This window comes from Biomphalaria glabrata, chromosome 3 (genome assembly GCF_947242115.1).
Source record: "Biomphalaria glabrata chromosome 3, xgBioGlab47.1, whole genome shotgun sequence".
NCBI lineage: Eukaryota > Metazoa > Mollusca > Gastropoda > Planorbidae > Biomphalaria > Biomphalaria glabrata.
The window spans coordinates 45,536,234-45,560,379 of record NC_074713.1 but is presented as its reverse complement, the minus strand read 5'-3'; the positions used below and the strand labels follow the sequence as shown (position 1 = coordinate 45,560,379).

Below are 24,146 nucleotides of genomic sequence, written 5' to 3'. Positions count from 1 at the left end.
ATGTGAGGTGTCACGGCATGCAGGTGTCTGGTAACCTATCTCTACCCAGCACAGTTGTTGAAGCTATTCTAGACTATAAGCTATAGAACTATCGATAAATGCTGATATAATTCTTTAGACTAATTGGTGAACTTTTTATTCTGAATGTCTATGTTTTTCTGTGTATACACTTTCAACACGCACCATGCCTACATAAAGTTAAAAAAAAAAAAAAGTAAAGTTTTTTATGGGTCAGATGCTGTAAGGGTCATCTCTTTCTGTGGCCCACGGTTAACGAGGGTGTCCTGTGGTCAGGACAACGAACTACCGCATCTACTTTTCCCCCGACTTATATCAGGTTTCCATCAGAGATGAGTGGACTCAGAGGCGCCTTTTAGATCAATTTGCCTTACCTTTTTTTAAAATTTGTTATTGGGCGCAACAGCACTCCAGGCCATTGTTATCAGAAATTCACAATTAGAAACACATGTAGTACCATATAGATGTCTGGGTCTTTTCTTCCACTACATCACTGGTTTTCCTGGCTGATTCACTAGGCTTGCAGTACACAAGACAAAGAGGCCGATTTAAGCCATATGGTAATTCTATGTAGATAATAATGACTGGGAATAGATTGGAAACTAGACTGTGCGGGTGTCAAGAAGTATGTATATAAACTCTAATGGAAAAGCCAATATTGAGACTTTAAGATCTCAAGGCAAAAGATAGGGAGGAATAGCGAGTCTTGGTTGGTGCCCCAACAGACTAAGGGATTGGTAAGGTAAGGTAAAAAAAAAACAACAACAAATTGTAGCATTCTATTTAGCCTACTTTGGCTATCATTGTGTTAAGAAAAAAGTGCAATAAATGTAGGTCTATATGACGCAATACTGTCTATGACCGACTCACAGGGGCCGCGCCTGTCTAGCATTTTGTCTCAACTAAGAATGAACTTCAATGTGTGCGACATGTCCAGAACTAAAAAAAAATACAGATTTTATCCAATTTAAATAAAGGTTGCTTTTTCCATATCAACCATTCTTTCTCGCTTCTCCTATTTAGACAGCACTCACGTTTTAGTCTAGACAATGTCTTTAAGTTCAGGTGTTCTATATCAACTAAGTCAAGTTCCCCTTTCAGTTCTTGTCTCAGCTGTTTCTGTGGCCCACAGTTAGCGAGTGAGTCATATGGATATGACAAAGACCAACAGCCTTCATTATTCCCAAACTGATGTCAAGTACCCAATTGAGTTGCGTGGACTAAAAATCTAGAAATTCAAATCCCTGTCTTCACCAGGATTCAAACCTTATACCCCTTGGTTCTGAAGCTAAGAGCTTTACCACCAAGCCCCCCCCCCCCCATATTAACAAAATAAAATGACAGCAACACACACACAGACACAATGAATACACTTTTCTTTTTTATTTGCTATCACAAGATTGTAAAGTTTGTAATTTAGGCCTACACGTTGACTAATAAGAGAAAAAAATAGTCGAAGCTAAAGTTAAATAGAGAAGATATAAAAAGCTCTGAACACTTGTATATACAGGGAGTCTCAAACTGGAACATAAAATGGGATCTAACACACAGCCTTAAATAGAAAGCACAAGTTCACAATGATGAAGTGATATCTAGATATGACAAGAAAGAAACCATCTTAGAATCTAATCATATAGGTGCATACTTTCAACACACACAACATTGGGCAACAAATGGAAATAAAGTCAATAACCACCCAGACAGAGAGAAAGTAATTGTTTAAAATTAACACACTTCTTCAGTCTACTATGGAAGATATGGTAAATGGTAGATCTTTGGTTTTACTCTTATTTTAAAAAAATACTACATTCTAGCACAAATCTCTTTTTAATAAATAATCTCTAGCCCACAAGAAAATCAAGTTCAGACAATATGAACAAGTTATTGGAAGGGCATGTGACAACATGTTTTCCTTCCAAGTGTATCTACTTTTTCTTTACAAATTTGTTATATATGCCATTACACGCTCTACTATACTGGTACTGTAACTAAAACATGTTTAAGTCCTTTCTTAACTTCACCAAAAAGTTGCAAGGGAATTTTTTTTTTTATGCAACTCATTCTGTATTGTGTAGTCTACAGCTCCATAATAAGCGCTAGAAGAGTTCTTACACAATTTTAATCATGTATTGAGTTGTTATACTTCATATGCTCAAAGCAGTTCAAAAAGACTATTACAAACTTGTTTTTCAAACTTTGAAATGTCAATGCTATAGAATCTAAATGCAGGAAAAAAATTTAATAAATAAAAGTCCTTTTCAGTTTGATAACAAATAGTCCAGTACAAGTCAGTCTCAGCTATTGAACAGATCTGTGACTACATACAAGTTCATGAATCAAAAACAGAATGTTAATAGAAATGAAAAAAACAACTTTCTACACTGAAATCTAAAAAAAGAAACTTTGTTAAGTTAATTCTTCAAGACCCCATGAAGAATGTCATCAGATATTAGTATCAAGTAATAATTTGGGAAATAGGAGATGCTGTTAGCATTAATCATCTAGATATAATGAACACAAAAGATCAGCAACATTGATATCAACTCCCTTGAACTTAGAATTGATCAATATTTTTTCACCAGGCACCAGGCATATCTAATCACACCTTAATTTTTTTTTTTTTAATTTTTGTTAGTTACATTTTTTTTTAGGAATGTTGAATAAAAACTTATTCTGCAGAAATTTATTTTTTTTTGGTTGGCAAAGGTAAGTGACATAGCTTCTCAGAACTCATGACAAATGCCAGTCATTAACAAGTGATATCCCAACACATGCCCATGACAAGACAATTTTCTTCAGTTAATTTACTTTACATTTAAAAAATAAAAGGGTCATAGGGGATTGAGTTAATAGTAATATAATCTTTTTTTTTTTTTTTAAATAATCTCAGCATTTGATCAAAAGAATTCCTTGAGCTAGCAAGTCCTCCACTTCATTGCAATGTACCGTAAACACTTCAATTCAATGATTAATAGGTAAAAACTTGACAAAATCAGATCATAAGACAAACATTTTTTCTTCCCACTTGTTATTTTTGTAGCCAATACAGTAAAAAAAAAAAAAAAGATGATGTAATCAACAATTTGATATAGAGTATATTAATGTAACAATTGTAAACAGAAAAAAAAATCAAAACAAACTGCTGTAATAATATAACCTCAATACAATAAAACAGAAAGTTGAGTGAAGACAGGTTTCGCCACATTTATTTCATGATGAAGTGGATCCATTTATATATAGATCGGTATACTCAAGAAAGAAATCTCATTTTATGACTGAAATTTAGATTTAACATTTTGAAAACATTAATTTATTTGTATGCCTCTATGTATTACCAAGGGATGCAAACAAAATAAATGTTACTGCCTTTCAGCCAAGTGTATCACAGGATAAAACAGACACAGGATTAGAAAAATAATGGTGGATTTCCCAAACAAGTATAATAAAACAAAAAGTCTGGGTTGACAGATTACATTTCCAATCTTCACAAATTAGGAGCCGACTTTCCCTACTTATAAATAAGTATAAATGTGACTTCTAGAAATTTATTTGGGACAAATCATGCATAAACACAAAGAAAATTACTTATCGCTTGTTTGACCAAATACATTTAGTAATAAACTGAGGGTGTCTTATAAAACAATTAGATAAATAATGTACAATGCAAGTGGCCAGTGCCAGTCCTAATGAAAACATTGGACAATGGTTGAAGCCTAAATTATATCTATGTATGTATACAATTATCAAACAAGACAATGAACAGTATTCTGGGTGTATAAAACAAAGCTAAGCCTCTCACAATTATTGTAGGTAGACCCAAGAGATCTGGGCTGTTGAGCCTCCAAATAGAAGCAAGGGGGTGTAAAATAATAATTAATGACAAGCTAAAATGCACCTCCAGTAGTTCTTCCATACTAAATAAGTATATGTTCTAAGAATAAAAAGGGGAGATAAATTGTTTTTTTTACAATTCTACTACATTTCAGGATGCTGATTTAGTCTTCTTTGGCCGAGCCTTTGTCAGCTGGGTTTGGCAGCTTGATGTTGGAAGGCTCCACACCCCAGATCTCCTTAGCATACTCATTGATTGTTCGATCACTGGAGAACTTTCCAGAAGAGGCAACATTAAGGCTGGCCTTCACTGCCCACTTCATCGGGTCCTGAAGAGATATGTTTATTAGATAAAATTCTTGATCTAAAAATAATTTGTTTCATTGCTAAGCTTAAACATTAGTCATTCATCTGTACAGTTTGCAATACAACAGCTAGTTAAATCTATTGACTTCATCAGATATGCTAATATGTAACTTTTTCTTTTCATTACATCTTTTGTTTGAGCACTAAGCTTAACACTTGTTATGCACTCATTGATTAGGTTCAGGGATCTAAATCTAAATTCAAAATCCAACACCCAGATTTGTATACCACTAAATTAAAGAAAGACCAATATTTACCTTAAACAGTTCTGACACTTCTTGTTGACAATCTACATAGGACCTAAAGTCTGCACACAGGGCAAATCTGAAGAAAAATTAGAGTAAAAGAATGATTCTGTCACCAACTCAAAGTTAGTGCCATACAGTAGATAACCTATTTTGATATTACCAGTGTAGTTCACAAAACAAGTTTAGGAAGGTGTACACTTTTAAGCTTCAGCTATGCAGTTACTTGATAACAGTCAATAAGAGAAGTCAGTAAAAATGTATTGAATTGAATGTAGTCACTTAAAGTTATGAGATTTGTACCAGTCAATAAGTTAGTACCGTTTGTCAAGTATTACTATAAAATTTATTACTGATTATTCACGGATTATGTATGCCTATCATATTTCCTTTGTGTTATTATTATTATATGTATATATATTAAATGTATTATTTGCTTTCTCTACGTCAAGAGTTATTTCCTCATTGTATATATATTAACTCTTTCTCTCTGTAATTATTTTTCTTGTTTTGATAGAATTATTCATTTTGCTAATTAGTATTTCACTATCCTGTTATGATTAAGCCTCAATAACATTTTGTTTATTTATTAGAAAATGTTTTTTTGGTTTCAAATTTTAGGGGAATGCATGCTCTTTTTTACAGAACACAAATTATAGTTTGTAAATTCAAAAATCAATTTGGTTAAATGAGGTCAAATCAACGTTGGCATCGTCAATTAGGAGAGAAAGAGTTAAACGTATTATTTGTCTACATCGAGAGTTATTTCCTCATTTACGAAAGATGTATGAACATGCAAGTATTCGCCCTGACAACGCCTACAACATATACACTATAATATGAACCCAAAGTCCCTCAACAACCATCTAAAATAATGTGGTGACAGATATATTAAATAGTAATTTCTGTTAAAGCTATAAGAACCATGAGAGGAATGAACATTATTTCAGAAGCTACCAAAGTTGTAATTATTAGAGTTGAGACTGCATCTCTTGAAACCATTGGAAGCTCCCCTCCACCAGCATGATTGAAAGCCATCTTTCTATTGGAATAAAACGTCCAAGCAAGATCCATTACTTCCTGGGGTTCCATATTCTAAGACACATGGTTTAAAGGTCAAGGCCAAGGACCAAGCACCCTGGGGAGAGCCCCTTAAAACATTCTTATTGATGCAATGAACTCTGTTCCTATTAGCACTCATCAAGGGTTCTGTTTTGCTTCCCTAATGACCTGAAAAGCATTGCATGGTTAGCAGCTAATAGAAACTACTCCAGCAACACAATGAATGAACTGATTTCTAAAGAACTCTAAGACCTCATAAAGAATTTTAGCAATATTTTCAAAATGTGGATGCTCATATCCTGTAGCTTGAAAGAATGTCTGCCTAGACATCTTGTGATACTCACCTGTCATTGTTGAGTAGTCCATTATACAGTTCACAAAATAATCCTGGTTCTTCTGGAGAGAAATAGCCACTGTTAAGTTGGTCCAGTGCTTGTTTCAACTCAACATCTTTTTCATAGAAAGATTTAGGATTGTATCTGTTGACATCAAAACATATAAGTTTCGTATAGTTCTACTTTTTTAGCTTTATACTCAAGACTTTATTTTTGTTTAAAATCCATTTAAGCATATACAAACACAATTTTCTTATTCAAATATACAGCTGACTCTTGCAGCTAAGCAACTGATTAAAAAGTCAACTTAGATCTTTTGCAAGATTTAACTTTATTAAGCCCCAGTGATAAAAGAACAAAAAAGTTCTTTGACTTTTAATTGCAAAACAAAAAAAACAACAACAAAAAAAAACAACAAGACAAAAGTGTTAGAAATATTGAGATGGATGATTGTGTAACAAAAAATAATTAACTCTTTGGCTTCGGAATTACTTCGGAATTATTTTCCACTTTGGACGGAATTAATTTTTCCGCCATTTCAGAGTGCGCTACTTTGCTTCGATATAACTTGTATAACTTTTTTATTTATTATTGGAAAATAATAAATTTGATATAGAATTAAAGAGAAATGGATGCTCTTTCCATTTCTTATGTTTTCTAGTTTGCAAATCATGTTTTTGTAATTTTGGTTTTGAATATAAAAATTAAAAATGAAAAACTCACCAACTGACATTGAAAATATCCATCCAAGTGCATGTTACAAGAAATTTATTGTTCAAATTGAATTCAAAGAATTTTTTTTCTCATTTTTATCCATTTGTTTACAGAACACCATAGAAGAAACAGCAATAGATGCAAAAAATAATTAACTGGAACTAATAATCCAATGTCACTACTTTAATGAAAACGCCCATAAAAAAAGCAACACTCTTGGAAGAAAAACTTTTACCCTAAAACTAGTCCAACTGTACAGCATATATATATTTATAATATTTTCTTAAGTTCTTCATGTACTTAGTATATAAATATTCCTTCTAGTTGCGATATTTATGGAAGCAGTCAATATGAAGTGTGGGTTCGACTCCCATCCAGCGCAAACATAAACCGCTCTCCCTGACCTACAGTGTTTACATACTCTGTCTTTCTTTATAGTTATAGGTCTCCATTCTCTGAAAATGGATCTTATTCTTATTCTAGCAGGGGTGTTCAATTTAATCCTATGATCAGCATAGCTATTTATTTTGCTGACAAGACTATCAACAATGTGATTGTCAATGAAAAAAAACAACATTCCAACTCAATAGATGCAGTGCTGATTCAGTCTTGGTTGACAACCCAATTTCTTGATGGAACAAATCTGAAATTGATCTATTTCTGTGCCTAGATGATAGATCTAGAGATCTACCTCTATCTGATTAGATTTAGATCTAGATGATGTAGAGACAGCTAAACTAGTTCTAGATCTACACTGAATATTAGCTGAGGGTGGAGCTGCTTCATCAGCTGATAAACTTCATCATTACTAGACCTAGCCCTAGGTCTAGATTCTAGATCTATAAATTAATTTACTAGATCTAGACTATTTAATTAGATTTATCAATATCACTATCAGATGAAACAAAATCACTGTCATCTGAATTATTATACTTCTTTATCAAAGAAATATTTAGATCTACAAAGTTTATATGGCCTTGGTTGAAGCTCCATGTTAAAAAAAACATGCACACAGAAAAATAAATGTCATCTCTTTACAAACTTCGTACAAAATAAAAACACGTTAAATGAAGGAAATTCCAGATGTTTAGCAAAGGGAAACTATTCTAGATAAAAAATTAAGCAATAAAAAACATGAATTGGAGAAATAGAAACGAAAAAATAAATTTTAAATAGCCGATGCCCCCAGCGTTGGTCCGACTTTTTCCCCCTTTTTTAAAATCAACGTCCTGTGCGTTGTTGCGGAGCCAAAGAGTTAAGAGTGATTCTTTACTATCTTAAGATCTCTACATTTGAGAAAAAAAAGCAGTGACCGACCCTTTGCGCCAGAGTTCTTCCACTTGTTCAACTGTCATACCAAAGATAAAGATGTTCTCTCTTCCCATCTCTTCCATCATCTCAACATTGGCGCCATCAAGTGTTCCTATTGTCAGTGCACCATTCAACTAAAGAAAAGACATCTCTTACATGATTACACTTTTAAATACACTACTAATTAAGATTAGTAGATTTATATTATTGTTATAGCTTTTATATAGCGCTACTTTCATGCTTATAGCATGCTCAGAGCGCTTTTGGTCCAATCTCATTTATGGACCAGTGGGGGGGAGGGAGTATCTAGGAGTTTGTTTTCCGTGCTGCCTTTAGGCGCTCAGTAAACATAACTCTGCCCGAGTCAGGTGTCAAACCTCGAGCCACCTTCTAGGTTGCCAAGCCAAGCCAAGTTCAACCGCACTTGGCCTCTCGACCACGCTTCCCATCTAGATTAAATGTCTTTTACATTTATAGTTTCTTCTACACAAGATGCCCGTTTTATATTTCTTGGGTCTTATTTTGTTTTTATTAGGTCTGGTAGATTTTTTTTTAGTGTAGTTATAATATGGTTCATCTCATTAAGCATGTAGTCTTGTGGGTGTAGAGCCCTATTCTGAGGAAAAAAAACATTTCTGCTCACACACACTTGGCAGATTTTTCTTTCAAGGTTGAAGTCTTCTCTACCATACTGTCCAAAGCTTGCCTAGTCATCACCTCTCTCCACAGTACAAGTCTAGGGTTAAGTCTTTCCAATAATTATCTACATCCACGCCTTAATAGGTCATGTAATACATCCACGCAGCAGGGGGACAACAATTTTCCTGGAGTTCTAGCAAATGCCCATAGAGGACAACTTTGAGTTTCCCTTTACTTTGATGATAGATGAAGTCAAACAAGTTATTCCCCTTTGCATTTTTTCCATTTTATTTCATCATCTTTACTTTAAGGATATATTACCAACTATTTATTTCATACCTACCATAAACTTCATGTTTCCAGTTCCTGAAGCTTCAGTGCCAGCCAGTGAAATCTGCTGGCTCAGGTCTGCAGCAGGGATGATCTTTTCAGCCAGGGAGACACGGTAATTCTCCAAGAAGACCACCTTCAGACGGTCACCAATGATGGGATCGTTGTTGACCACTTTACCAACATTGTTGATAAGTTTAATTATCATCTTGGCTGTGTGATAGCCAGGGGCAGCCTGAGAAATATATTATTACATCTTAATACATTCAAGTTGTTCTCTACACAAATTAATTGGTCCTTCTTGTTCTCTACTAACTTAACTGTAAATTCTCCACATCTATACAAAACAGTTTTCAAAAATGTTTTAGGTCAGACTGAAAATAAATAGTTATTTTGTTTGATTACAGAAAGTAAATGCTATTTTTACAAAATCTATCACCACTGCTTGACCCAAGTCATTGATTACTAAGAAATAGGGAAAAAAAACAACATTGGAGTCATGATAGGTAGGAAATATAGCATCTATCGATGAATGTAGGATTTAAGTTTATACCTTGCCACCAATCATGACAGTTCTGGGCACAAACTGTGCCTGTGGGTTCTTCTTCAGTCTGTTATACATGACAATAATATGCAGACAGTTCAGAAGCTGTCTCTTGTACTCATGGATTCTCTTGACCTGCATGTCATACATAGACGCAGGGTTGATCTTGACATGGTAATTGGTCTGGATATACTGGGCTAACTTCATTTTGTTCTCCTGGAATTGTGAAATATTTTAAAGTTTAAATACTTTCTTAGCATTACTGTTTTAGGTTTAATTAAACTATAAAATGTATAAATCATTGAATATGGCATGCATCATACCTGTTTCACTTTCATAAAGTTTCTCAGGAAAGCTTCCTCTTTACTTGCTGGAGTCAGTTTTCTTAGTTCTGTCAAATTAGTTACCCATGACTCACCTATTTTCTAAAACAAAAACACCAAACATAAATTATACATGTGGTTCACACTACATTTGTTGGAAACTATTTACTTATGGCCTATAACGGTATTTAATCTTAAGTTCCCAGAAAATTCACCTCAGCAATGATGTCAGCAAGACCAGGATTGCACAATAGTAACCATCTTCTGGGTGTGATGCCATTGGTTTTGTTTTGGAACTTTTTGGGGAACATTTCATAAAAGTCTTTGAATCTAAACAACAGAGACAAGAGCCATTGGTCTTAGCATCTAATAAACAATAAAAAATGATATGCCAAACACTAATAAAATAAAAACTAAACTAACTTAAAAAAAAACAGCATCACTGAAATAAAAAAAAATAAACTGAAATAAAAAACAACCCATCACAGCTGAACTATTTGCTGGTAACATTACCAGAGACAAGCATCTACAATAAATTGATGACAAGGAATACTTACGTTGACTTCTTGATAATATCCGAGTGGATAGCAGCAACTCCATTCACAGCTTTACTGCCAATAATAGATACATTGGCCATGTTGATCTTTTTCTCTGGACCTTCCTCAACAAGAGACATCCTAGCTAAACGATCATTGTCACCAGGCCATTTTTTGGCCACTTCCTAAATAAAAAAAAAAGAAAGACAAACAATAATGGTAACTGCCTTTTAAATTTCTCAATGAAAAACAAAGTATACCGGTACAAGTAATAAGAACTAGTATAAGCACAAGTAAAAAGCTTATTTCACATAATGAAAACTAATTTTTTTAAAAAATATGCTGTCTTACCTTCAGGAATCGAGAATTGATTTCATACAGGATAGCAAGGTGGCGTGGCAAGACATGGCCAAGCAGATTTACAGGCCAACGTTCCAGAGCCTCTGGTAAAACTGTGTGGTTGGTGTAGGCACAAGTCTTGGTTGTTATTTCCCAGGCCTTAAGGTTAAATTAAGATACATTGAAAAACGAAATGCATCAAAACATGTAAATAATTGCAATAATTCTTTATAACAAAACCCGTCCTAAATTTAATTTATCGTTAAGTACAAATATAATATTTTAATACAATATAATTTAATTCCCAGTTTCTTAAAATTCATTGCTTAAAAATATGGTTTATAAAAAAAAAGATTTCCTACTCTCTCCCAAGTCACATTCTCTATGTCTACTAGGATACGCATCATCTCCGGGATGGCTAGTGAAGGGTGGGTGTCATTCAACTGAATAGCAACCTGCAAATAGTAATAAAAGTTTTTAAAAAGTTCAATTCAGGTGATTACGTTAACATTTTTGGTTTTAATTTTAATCTAATAATACTGAAGAATTTGTTATTTAATTCTTAATGCAGTTGAGGGTGGTAAGAAATTATAACTGCTTTATAAAGCACACTATTTTGTTTTTAATTCTTCCCCTCTTGTACAATTGTAAGATAAAAGTAAGATAGCTATAAAGTGAACATACAAATTTTAAAATCTCAATTATCTGAATATCAGACTTTTCAAAGATGGGAAGGACATTAATCTTTTCAATACTCATAGGATGTATCAAACAACTTTGAATAAAAAAAAATGGGATTAGCAATAATGTTAAAAGCAGAAAGAGAAATCTCATTATTTTAAGACATGAAAAACAAAACAAATAAAAAAACAACAAACAACTCATTATCCAGTCAATTTAAGCTTTTCTTACTTTGTCTGGGAAAGTATCAAAAGAGGTTCTGGCTGGATTGGCTTGTCCAAAAGAAGATGATTTGAATCTGCGAATAAGGTCTTGAAGTGAAGCAGCAACAAGGAAATACTCTTGTTTCAGACGAAGTTCTTTTCCCTCAAACATCTGGCAGCACAAAATAATACTTAAATGTTGTTGTCATTATACACATGATGTTCAATTCATAATGGGAACTGGTCTAATTTAGGGCAACTTTTCTCAGCACTCTTTCAGTAGAAACATTTATCTAGTTTTCTGTACAAACTCAAACCCTAGTTTTCTTCTTTAAAAATCAAAAAATCTTTTTTTGCACCCCAACAGGTTGAACCAATACAGTTAAAATACAATTATCTAACAGTTGATAATAGTCAAGGAGATTTTATGATAATATTTTAAGTACAGTCAGTATTAGAACTCACATTATCATTTGGATATAAGACTCTAGAAATATTTTCTGCATAGTTTCTCTCACACACAGCATTAATATATTCACCATTGTTAACTGAAATAGAAAAAGCATATTAACCAATGTAGTTATTTAAATAATTTTGTTGAGAAATTGTGTGGTGAAAACAATTAATTAGCAATGGCATTAAGTTTCAGATAAACTATCAACTGAAGTGACTCGAAGTCACTATCAGAAGAATGGGATGTGGTGATGACATAAGTGCACTTAAAATATCACTTTAAAAAGCTGAATTGTATACTGTCAAGTGTTAGGACAAGGTCATGTAGCTGTAATGTCAGTGTGTGCTGTTTTGGTGTCACTACATTGTGCCACTCACCAGGCCAACTGGCTATGTGAACAGTTCATCAGACACTATTATTTGATATTAAGCAGAACTAAGAACAGGACCTGATGTACTTTTGGTTAAGTCAAGTCTTACAGTATAAGGAAAATACAGTAAAGTTCACCAATATTCAAACAATTGGGATGTTTGTATTTAAGTATTGACTACCTGTACTAAATGGTTGATACTATTTTTCTACTGAGGTCAAAAAGAATCAGAAATAAATTATTAAACAAAGAAATGATGCAATTAAAAAATTAAATGATTTTTTTTTACTCTACTTAAAAAAAAAAGGCTTTCATAAGAATGTTAACTTACAGAAGTGAAGATGAAAACTATTTGGAGCCTTGCAAGACCATAGACGTAATGTGTTGACTGTATTATTACCATAGCCAGGGATAGGAGTGTCATAAGGCATGGCAAAAAGAACCTTTAAGAAACAAATAGAATTATTCTTTCATGCATTTTAATAAACTTTTTAGAAGTCGTTTTGTTTATTAAATGTAAACAATTAATGAATACACTTAGAATTTACTTCAGAATTGTAATTTTAACAAATTTGATTGCAAAAACAAATTCTAAGCAAACTTTAAAATATATACATTAAAAAAATTTCTTATTATCACAACTAGAGTCGTGGCGAGTCCCCTCTATGTGTAGACAATTAGAGTCGCAGCCAATTTTGGATTGTTTTGTTTGTGCACACAGAGTTAGTTTTTAAATAATTATTTGTAACTTTACAAACTCTGACCAGAGAGGGGGAGGGGGGAGGGGGAAACTGCTTAATGGTTAAACAGTTAATATTTGAGTCACCATCGAACATTTATTGCTTCTATTTTTTTTTCCCAAGTACATTCTTTTCACTATTAGAAGTGGGTTTACTTAGGGTCAAACGTTGTTTAACAGTAATCAAAAGACCTTCAATTCAAAAGGGTTTTTTTTTGTATTTCGCACTGACAGTTTATTAGCACCAAACTTTATCATAACTAATGTGATCCTTTGAAACTATGTAAAAGTCCATCTGTTGTAAGAAATATTTATCAATTCTGTTAGCATATTTGCGAAGTTACCAAACAAACAAAAATTGACCAATGCGAAGTACCTATACTTACTTGAGTGTCTACCCATTTATCTTTGCCATTTACGTTTTCAGTACGCCCAAAAAAGTTGACAGGCAAGCAGTACTCTGGTCTGGCTTTTTCCCATGGATTACCAAATCTCAGCCAGTCATCAGGCTCTTCAACCTATATAATGCACACAATGTTTGCTTAGCAATGTGAAGAGAGCACATAAGCATGAAAACAAAAGTTTCTGTGAGATAAATAAAGTCATAGAATTGAAGATTTCATCAAAAAAAAAAAAAAACGGACAGTGAAATAAATTATTGATGGTATGAAAAAAGTTATGTCACAAAGAAAAATTTTTTTTGCATAAAAGACAGTACAAAAAAAAAAAAGAGAAAACATGGGCTCTTATCTAAGACTTGCCTGCCAGCCATTTTCAATCTTTTGGGCAAAGATACCATAGTCATAACGAATGCCATAGCCATAAGCAGCAAGTCCAAGTGTTGCCATTGAGTCTAAGAAACATGCTGCTAGGCGACCTAAGCCACCATTTCCAAGTCCAGCATCTTGTTCTATCTCTTCAAGTTCTTCAATATCAAGACCAAGCTAATGAAATAAAATAGAAAATACTTTCCTCAACTCTTGAAATCAATTTAGTTTTTTGATTTACAAACAGCAAAACAGATGAAGATGAAGAAACAAGATGACTATTTAGCAAGGGTTAACAAAATTATTAAAAAGAAATTATTCAAGTGTTAATTTTTTTCATTAAAAAAAACTAACAAACTATTGTCAAAATATATTTTTATTTACTATTTAAAAGTACATAACTATAGAAAATTACATTTTTTAATATCTCATCCTTTTTTCCATGTTAAAAAAAAAGATAATTATATTACCTTTGGACAACAAGTGAAAACTAACAAAGCTTGAGTTTAATTTTTCAAAAGGGTATTAAATATATAATAAATGATTTTTTTTCTTTCTTTCTTTCACTTTTAAAGCTCAAAGTTTTCAGCAGTACAAACAGCCTGGCAAATGTTCACACACAATTTTCTAATCAGTCACATAATTACATTCACAAGTCTGCAGAGTTATATTCACACAAGTATGTATTAAAAAAACATGTATGCAGACAAGAATTTGGGGCGGAATAAACAGCAGAAAGAGTGCCTTACATATATCCATTTAAACTACAAAATAATTTTACCTGGTACATGGCCTCATCACAGGAACTCTGAATGCCTAGGTTGACCATTGTGTTGGACAGTGTCCGGCCCATGTAGAACTCCAAGGAGAGATAATACACTCTCTAAAATTATACAAATATACAAAATATTTGATAGAGGACCCGCGCTAATTCTAGGTGTATAAATTATTAAATTAAACCATTTTATAACTTATAACATTAACATGGCCTCCTGATGATTTACCAGGAGCTCCTGGAAATCTCCTGAAATTGCAAAATATATGAAAAAGCCCAGAAAATTATTAAAATCTTTAGAAAACTCATACAAATCTCCAGAAATATATAAACAAAAATTGTCGTTTTGGGGTGTCATTCAATGTGGAAAACGACAATCCTACGCGCGATAAAAAAAACGGCATTATCCCGTAATTTTGGAATCTGGTAAAAGAAGCTTCTCTGAGCCTCAAACTAATGAAGAATTACTTGAGGTCAACAATTCTCCTAGACAGATTGAAAAATTTGGTAATTCTTGCTAGTGAGCGTGATCTATGTAGGAAATACAATTTTTATGATATACTGCTATTTTGTGACGAGTGAATACTACTTGTTCTCCCCCCTCCTTTTTTTTTGTAGGGTAACTCTAGTCTGAGTTGCAGATATAAAAGAATAATCTTTCCTTTACGTCTCGTCCTAACTCTTGATATATATAGATATAATTATATTTATATAGATCAGATATATATATATATATATATATATATATATATAGAGAGAGAGAGAGAGAGAGAGAGATACATACATACATACATATATATAGATAGATAGATAGGTCTATAGATATAAAAATATAAATAGATACATGTAAAGGTCAACCTCAATTTAAAATTAGGAGAAAAGCAAAGTATTCTACAAAACCGACTTTACTGTAGCCATCAATAAACTAAGCAATTAAATTTATTGTCTTTTTTTTATCATGTGATTCAATATCAAAATGTTCATTGGAATTTAATTTAAAAAATTACTAAAATTAAGACTACATGCTTTGATAGTTATAGATTTATCTTTTAAAGGTTAAGAGCACAATGGCATGAAAAAGCTGCACTAGAACAAGGATATCCTGATGTGAACATATCCTGCTAACATATCAAGTAACAATTCAAATAGATCTTCAACTCTGTCCTTCTGTAAACTATAGATATAGTTATGCCCTACTGTAGTGCAGAATATAAATTAATATCTAGATATATATTTGGAATGCAACAAAATTTTAAGAACAGATTAATTACATGTAGAACAGAAACAAATGTATAAAATCTGTGTTTTAAGAAATCAAGCAACAAAAGAAGATTAAGTACTGTGGCACATTTGTTTTTAACTTAGATGAGACTTATTTCTAATATTATTTAGGGAATAAAACACTTTGATTGTTGCCACTGACATTTAGTTCTTCACACAAGTATAGGATGCTGTCCAATAATTTCTTTTTCTAGTTCTCAAAAAAAAAAAAAAAGTGTCATATATATATAATGTAATACCGTATAAAATATAATGTGCAACGTGTGAATAACATGGCTAGCTCAAAAAGAAAATAGAAATTTCTAAAAACCAATGCAATCAGTTTAGAAATTGCTAGAGTATTCGGTTTTCAAAAGTGTTGGGTTGCTAGGTAGTATTTATATATATATAAGGCTTGTAGGAAGATGGAAGGCATTCAAAGTTCGATTCTGATTTGTACTGACATATATTTATATTTTAATACTTTTATAACACTGAATCATAGTACAGGTTTTCTTGTGCTTGTTTATACATTGTGTTTTTAAACTAATTTAAGTTATAACCATTTTTATAGAAATTTATTATAAATAGAAATAGAGAAATAGAAAAATAGAAATTTTATAGAAATTCTTGTATATTATGAAGTCACTCAGGTCTAGTTTCACAAACACAGGACAGAAATAAATTTTAAAAAGCCACATCAAAGGAAAAAAAAATCCAGAAAAAAGCCCAATATCAAGATCTTTCTATTCCACTTTTTTACTCCTGCTCCTCCCCCGAACCACCCACCCCAACCCAGAGGATGTTCTAAAACATGGATCTTTTCAAAATTTTAGTAATAAAAATGTAATACACATACTTGCTAGACAAGACTTAAGAAAATGTATTAACTAATAACTGAACTAGATTCTATTAAAAGGCATTTTTCTCAAACTGTGGGGGCTGGAGGACCCAGCATGCTAGCAAAGGGACGCAAATGAAGTCATGAATTTTCTCAAGGACAAATTTCAGTTGCATTTATTTCCATTGTAGTAAAAGTGACATTATTCTGAATGTTAAAAAAAGTAAATTATTTCAACTATGTAACTGAGGTTTATCTCTTAAGGGGAGGATTACCTTTGGAAATCTAAATTTTGGACCCAAAAATCGATTTTTAGATTTAAACATATTTAGATAGCTTATCCATTTATTTACTTGATAAGTACTTTAATTTTTTTAAAATAATGCTTTAAAACATATTTTTTTACATTTTTCGGGTGTATATTAATGACGATTTTATAAGAAAATGCAAAAATTCTCCATAGTTACAGGTTTAATAATTTTTGTGCATTGAAAATAAAATAGTCATATTTGGTATCAATTTGTTCAGCGTCCAAAGGTCTTTTAAGATTTGGCATCACTTCCTAATCTTTTATTAGTACATTTTCGCTATATTTAGAAACTTACGTACTCTTTTTGATTAGTTTTGGTGTAAATATAGACCCGCTTATAAATGCTGCGTTCTGATTGGTCTATCCCAGGAAAGCCCTAGCGACCTTGTGTACGTCAGGTTATCGAGAATAAATGGCTGAACTGCCTACATACAGCGTGTTGAAATTATCGTATGTGAAAAACTAACATTTACTTTCTAAACAGTTTTAGTATCTTAAAATAAACGTTTTATATGTTCTGTGCTTGCTTTTCTTACATCTTGTAAGTAGAATTATCAACATTTTACAGTTGACTGAGTTGTAGATCTAATACTATAACTAGTCAGACTAGTCTCTCTGGCGACTCTGCTGGATTGCCTGGATATATCATATTATTCTTGTCTAGATTTATCTAGATTCTATATATATATATAAAATATATAGTCTAGATCTAGATCTATATTGATCATATTCTAGAGCTTAGACTTCTACGATTGTGACTTATTCAGTGATTGTTTTCAAGTTCATTCTTATTTGAGCTTGACTAGATCTAATCTAAGTCTTATCCATAATTATCATCACATCTACTATCATCTAGCTTTACTGCTCTAGACATTCTAGATTCTAGCTCTAGTGCTAGCCATGGGAAGATTAAAAAAAAGAAGTAAACAACTTCTAGAGGCTCGCAAGATTGCCAAGATGAAGAACACTGTTCGAAAAGATCATGAACTAGATCTAGACAAAGTAACACCAGCTCCTTCAACTCCAACTAACTCGTCAGTGTTGTTGTCTATGCAAACAAGTTCCAAAAAAAAAACTGTTGATATTCCTGCTATGGACATTGGAAGCTCTAGCTCTCTATTTAATGATCAGTCAGCTAAACAAGCATATAGAACAATCATTGACATTAGTCAAATTGAAAAATTGCTTTCACCTCTTCTGTGTCCTTATTGTAATGCTGATGGTCTAACTTTGCATTCAGATGACAACAGTCGTTTCGGACTTGTATTAAAACTGAAACTTTACTGCGATAATTGTGGCACTGTGGTGAATGATGTTTTTACATCTGAACGCTCACTCAATGATAAAAAATTTTCCATCAACACATCTGCCGTTGTTGCCTCCTCATTGTGTGGACTAGGACCATTAACGTTCAACAATTTTTGTGAACATTTAGACCTACCGGGTCTATCAGCCAAAAATTTCTACAACAGGACAAAGTCTATTTATAAGGATGCTGAAGATGTTCGTCAGGCTTTGCGTAGTAAAACTATTCGACTTGTAAGAAAGGAACATGCAAAAAATAGCAATTCAGCTCTAAGTGATGATGACATTTTGGACATTGCCGTTTCATTTGATGGTACTTGGATGACCAGAGGACACAAATCAATGATAGGTGTTAGCTGTGTCATAGATGTATTGACAGGCTATGTCATTGATTTTGAAGTACTATCTAGCTTTTGCCAAACTTGTAGCACAACTGGTACTAGACTAAAAGCACAATCTCCTGCACTCTACAAAGAATGGTTTGAATCTCACAAACCTGATTGTGATATCAACTATACAGGTGAGATATTTTTCTATTGTTTTAAAACCTTTTACAGTAATTAAAATCTAGATTCATTTTTATACTGACATGTTTTTTTTTAAATTATTTAAAAACAGCATACAAAACAGTTTATTGTCTTTCCATTAACTTTTTGTTTTATATTTTTCAGGATCGTCTGGAATGATGGAAACACATGCGGCCGAGATCTTGTGGAGGAGATCCATTGAGAAGTTCAAATTGCGCTACACCACTATGTTGTCAGATGGTGATTCTAAAGCCTTTAATAAAGTCTGTGAAATAAAACCCTATGGAGATGTACCTATAACAAAAGAAGAGTGTGTCAACCATGTGGGGAAAAGGATGGGCACTGCACTCCGTAATTTGGTTACAGATTGTAGCAAGAAAGGAATTTCACTTGGAGGTAATGGTGTAGGAAAACTTACACAACAAACAATCAAAAAACTGTCCAAGTATTACACCAGAGCGATACGGAAACACAATGATGCTAAGCAAATGAGAAATGCTATACTTGCGAGCATGTATCACAATTTTTCGACTGATAAGAGGCCGATGCATCATCTGTGTCCTTCAGGTGCAGATTCTTGGTGTTTTTATAAGTCTTGTGAGGCAAAAAATGTAAAGCCTGGTAAACACAGTCTCCATATACATACGCCTCTCAATTATGACTTACTAGCAGAACATCTGAAACCTATATACAAAAGATTGTCAGAGCCTCAACTTCTACAACGATGTTTGCTTGGCTCAACTCAAAATGCGAATGAGTCTTTTCATTCATGTATTTGGAATATTTGCAGCAAATCAAGATTTTCTTCACTAAAAAAAGTTAACTTTTCTGTTTTAGCTGCAGTAGGACAATTCAATTTTGGCTTTTCTTTTGGTAGTGAAATAAAAAGTTTTTTCAACTGCCAGGTAAGCAAAAGCAGCCAGCGACTTGGATTATTGAGACTTAAGAAACGCTTGAAAAATGCAGCTTATAAAAAACAACAAGTTGTAAAAAGAAGACTGTTATTAAGAAAGGAGGCTAAGGCACGTAAAGAATTGCAGTTTATTGAAGCTGAAGGAGTTTCATATTCATCTGGACATTTTTAAATTTTTTATGTAAGTTCTCAATTTTTGCTTTTTTTTCTCATTTCTGTTTTTTCTTAATTAGTCTTCTTAAAAGTCTTATAATTTAAGAACTAGTTGGTTTAATGATGTGAAATTTTGAATAACACTAGTTTACATGCTGTTCTTTAACTTACAAGTGTTATATATTCAAATATAGTTAGTTAACTTAGTTTTACAAACATCATTTTATTTAAAATCAGTTTTTCTCAAAATGGCCGTTTTCCAAAAATGCATTCACTAAAATTTATAAATCTTTAGAACCATTAAAGATATTTACATGAAATTTGAAACACTTATAGATCTATTGTAATACTTTCATGTGACATCTTGATTTTTTAAATATATTGTTTGGTTTTCATTTTCTATTGACATGAATGTAAAAAATATATATTTTTCTTTAAAAAAATGAATGATCAACTTTACTCTTATATGTTAAAAACAAATATTAAATTATAATAAATTTTGAGATGTCACTTTATTCTTTGTTGTTTTCTTTTTCAAATGAAAAAGATTTGACTCATATTTGTCTATTAGTTAAAGAGAAATAGCATTTTAAAAATCATATACAAAAAACAAGATGGCGGCCGTTTCCATGGCAACCACAAAAGTCAAACACATTTTTTCTATGTTTTTAAAATCAGGATGAGTTACTGTATCAACCATACAAGTTTGATAAATTTCTGATAAATATTAACGAAAATAGATTTTTTAGGTGTACCTCCCCTTAAGTAGGACCTTTCAAACTATATTCATGGAAGGAGTATAGATTCAAAACAATTTGAAAAAGATAGATATCTTTTAATATAAAAAAAAATATAATATGTCCTTGCCAATGCAAGAGTCTAGGTACATGTTAGTATAGTCAAATTTCTCCCAAGAGAAGAACCATTTTTTCTGTTGATAACTAATATACTTTTGCCTAAAATAAACAGACCCTCCTCAAAACATCTTGATGAACATGAGGATGGTCTTACGACAAACAAACCCATTTCATATATACATGTTCTACTGCCTTTATTGCACTCTTTTTTATTACATTATTGTTGACATTTTCACTCACTATGAAAATGAAAGAATTTCAATTTCATGCGACTTGAGTGCAGTAAACCACTGATGGAGCTTGCATTTAAAGAATAAAGGGGGGGGGGGTATAATAAAATTATAAATATTTTTGTCAGGGCTAAGGATGGGGAAGGGGAGGGGGTATCAAAAGTAAAAATTGGAGAAACACTGACTGTCTCTGCCTAGATCCTAGATAAATATTTTTTAAATACATCTAATCTAGTAGACTAGACTAAATCTAGATTACACTTACATTTAACATACACTGCGATACAGTGTAGTCTAGATTAGACTCTTGACATTTTAAAACTAGACACTAGTCTATTATAGTATATATATATATAGACACTCTCTTGATCTAAAAGAATAAAAGTCAATATATAGATCTAATACATCTACTTGTGACTTGTCTTTTTCAGTCTAGATTATATTTAATTTTTAAAATGAAGTCAATTTACCTTTGGGTCTATTTCATAATAATACTGTTGAGTCCTAATCCATCGAGAGACTAGATGATCCCGAACTGTGTAGGCCAGAGAGAAATAATAGTCCCTTGGAGTGGCAACATTACGGTCCTTTACTAAAGTATAATGAAGATGCCTGTTGAACGACTTTTTAATAGTAGCTACATTTTCTACCGGTGCAATTCCTCGTATACTGATTTGTTTACGCCTGTCATTATCGTGCTGTTTGGACGTCATTTTGGAAGAATAAAAGAAGCGAAATCCACAGGGATCAAAACACCCTGACTTCTGTTTGTTCCCTTACAATTTTGTATTTAATCTAATCTTAAATACCAATGTCACAGACTCAATATAATACAGTAATCTGCAAGGCCAGCAGTCTTATATGACACAGGTAGTCTAGACCTCTAGGAGTAGGTCTATATATAATGATACTGAAGGCTTCAACCGAATTAGTCTCACCTTGACCCTCAAGGTCGGTCAATATTATGTGAACTTTATTTTTACCAGATTGGCGTTTTTGTCAAAAAAATAGAAGTTTTATTTTTCAGAATGAAGTAGACTCTATATATTAAGATATGAATTTGTTTTTAACTCAGAGCTTTGATTATCATTATGTTATTATATTTTAATAATAATTATTGTCATCAACTAGATAATTTTCCTACATTTTTTTTATGTGAACTGCATGACAATAAAATATATTCTAAATAAAATTGGCCAGTCAAAGTGCTCTAAGGTCTGGTAGCCTTCTAGTACTTTCAAGGTAAACGAAAAGATCATATATAAAAAAACAAAAATTGAAGAGAAAAAAAATGGGTGGACCGGGAGAAGTATGTTGGTCAAATTAGAAAACCAGAAGAACTCATTAGATATATTTATTTATTCGCTCAGATTGCCCGAACGTAAACACGTGTTTAAAACAAGTAAAAAATGCGAATATTGTCTGTTATAGATCTAGATAGACTAGATCTATTTAGCTAAGTAGTTACCAAGGCCAAGAGATGCAGATTAAATAAGTTATAGCGCAGTTTGCATTGCCATTGATATTATAAGCTTATAACCAAGGTAGTCAACTCTAGTAGTAGAGTCTAGACCTAATGTTACTTTTAAAAAAAATCTTTTCAAATAGCCATTAAGGGAAATACTCGAAGACAAGCTTTATTATTATTAGGGCCTATATTATTATTAATGTGTAGCCTACTTATCTACTAGGCCTATATATTAACGAAAATACCACTGATCCATCACGAGGAACTATCGTACGTATCTGCATCAAATTTCGCAGGCCACAGAGTGCTTTTACCTACTAGGTGCTCACTAAAAACGATTTTTGACATAGGCCCATATACGCAACCTGACTGCCGCAATTCTCGAAAAACCGCAAGCTCTAGCCTATCAAACCTTTGTATTTTATTTTCGGTATTTCCCCAAAAGGCCGCAGTATTAATTAGAAAGCATTTTAAAAATATCACGAATTCTGTATTTTTAAAGCAATTTTTTTTTCTTTTTCCTTAAGTCTACTTACGTCATTTCCACTTCCTTTTAGACGCGGTATAAATAATAAAAATAATTTTTTTAAATCCTAATAGCATTAATAAAAGAGATCTAGAGGTGTTTTTTTTTTGTTTTTTTATTTTGAGAGAGAGAGAAAGTAATGGTACTTTGAAACACTGTCAAAAAACAACAATAAAAATTATAATAGCATTGAAAAGATAAATCTAGATCAATTGTCATTTTGCTACATTCAAATGGGGTCAAATAAACTATTACAATTAATAAAACTGAATTGATATGGCTTTTTATTTAGATAATAAAATACCAAGATAAATGCAGACACGGAAACGGGAATGTGTACGAAAGACTAACTTTTTGTTGTTGCCTGGGGGGAGGGGGCGGATAAGTAAAAGTGCTACTAAAATTAATGGTCCAAAATATGAAGACGTGTATACTTCGGGGGGGGGGGGGCATTATGAACCGGGTCTTTTCAAATCAAGTCAAAAGTTTATGTGGGAGAAATGACGATGCGATGGTAAAAAAAAAAATAATGGGGTTACCAGAGACTGAAAGACAGAGAAAGAGAGAGATGACTGTGAAATTTCATTGTAACAGTTAGGCCTACACTAATTCACGGGCTAAAAAAGTATGTTGGGTTGATCGTTACAACATAGCCCGTTTAATTAATTATTTTTTTTTAATGGGAGTTTTCCAGAAAGAGTGAGCGGGACGTGAGACTTCATTGTAATGATACACTATTTCACGGGCTAAAAAGTAGGCCCTATGTCACTTTGGTCGTTGATCGTTAAAATGATATCAGTTTAACGGGCATAATAAACAATTATAAAGCCTGTGAACAAATCAACGGGCGTACCCGGTTCGTAGGCTACTGCTAGTAATAGGCCCCTAAATATGCTAATATATTCTTACAATAATAATGGGTGTTCTTAAAAACTGAATTTTCGATTAAAAAAGTGTGCAATATTCTCTTGAGTCAGTTGAAAGACCCAGACCTATTATTAGGGGCCCAAGTTGCATCGTTATGTAGCCTATACCTGCCATAATCAAATAGTGTGGCTGTTTTCTCCAGCACAAAGATAAAGACATATTTCTTATTTCATATGCTAGGACAAATTCATAAACGTATGCCTACTCCTTTCCTAGTGCCATTAGATCATGGAACGGGTTGCCTGAA

At 32.6% G+C, this 24,146-nt stretch overlaps 2 protein-coding genes across 2 annotated transcripts; one reads left to right on the top strand and one right to left on the bottom strand.

Moving 5' to 3' along the window:
• Window positions 1-1,386: 1,386 nt before the first annotated feature.
• On the bottom strand, window positions 1,387-21,913 carry LOC106061799 (glycogen phosphorylase, brain form-like). The gene is made up of 18 exons (XM_056022296.1): window positions 21,449-21,913; window positions 14,589-14,690; window positions 13,802-13,984; window positions 13,427-13,558; window positions 12,633-12,744; window positions 11,943-12,025; window positions 11,506-11,649; window positions 10,956-11,048; window positions 10,606-10,752; window positions 10,276-10,439; window positions 9,934-10,048; window positions 9,719-9,820; window positions 9,405-9,611; window positions 8,865-9,086; window positions 7,889-8,016; window positions 5,867-6,001; window positions 4,473-4,539; window positions 1,387-4,178 (listed from the first exon to the last, which is right to left on the bottom strand). Exons 1-18 carry the CDS (start codon window positions 21,689-21,691, stop codon window positions 4,014-4,016), a joined length of 2,544 nt encoding a protein of 847 aa, XP_055878271.1. The 5' UTR covers window positions 21,692-21,913; the 3' UTR covers window positions 1,387-4,013.
• On the top strand, window positions 16,961-20,401 carry LOC129924911 (uncharacterized). Its single transcript, XM_056022297.1, has 2 exons — window positions 16,961-18,818; window positions 18,970-20,401. The coding sequence occupies exons 1-2, from the start codon at window positions 17,894-17,896 to the stop codon at window positions 19,908-19,910; spliced, it is 1,866 nt and encodes a 621-aa protein (XP_055878272.1). The 5' UTR covers window positions 16,961-17,893; the 3' UTR covers window positions 19,911-20,401.
• Window positions 21,914-24,146: the final 2,233 nt, after the last annotated feature.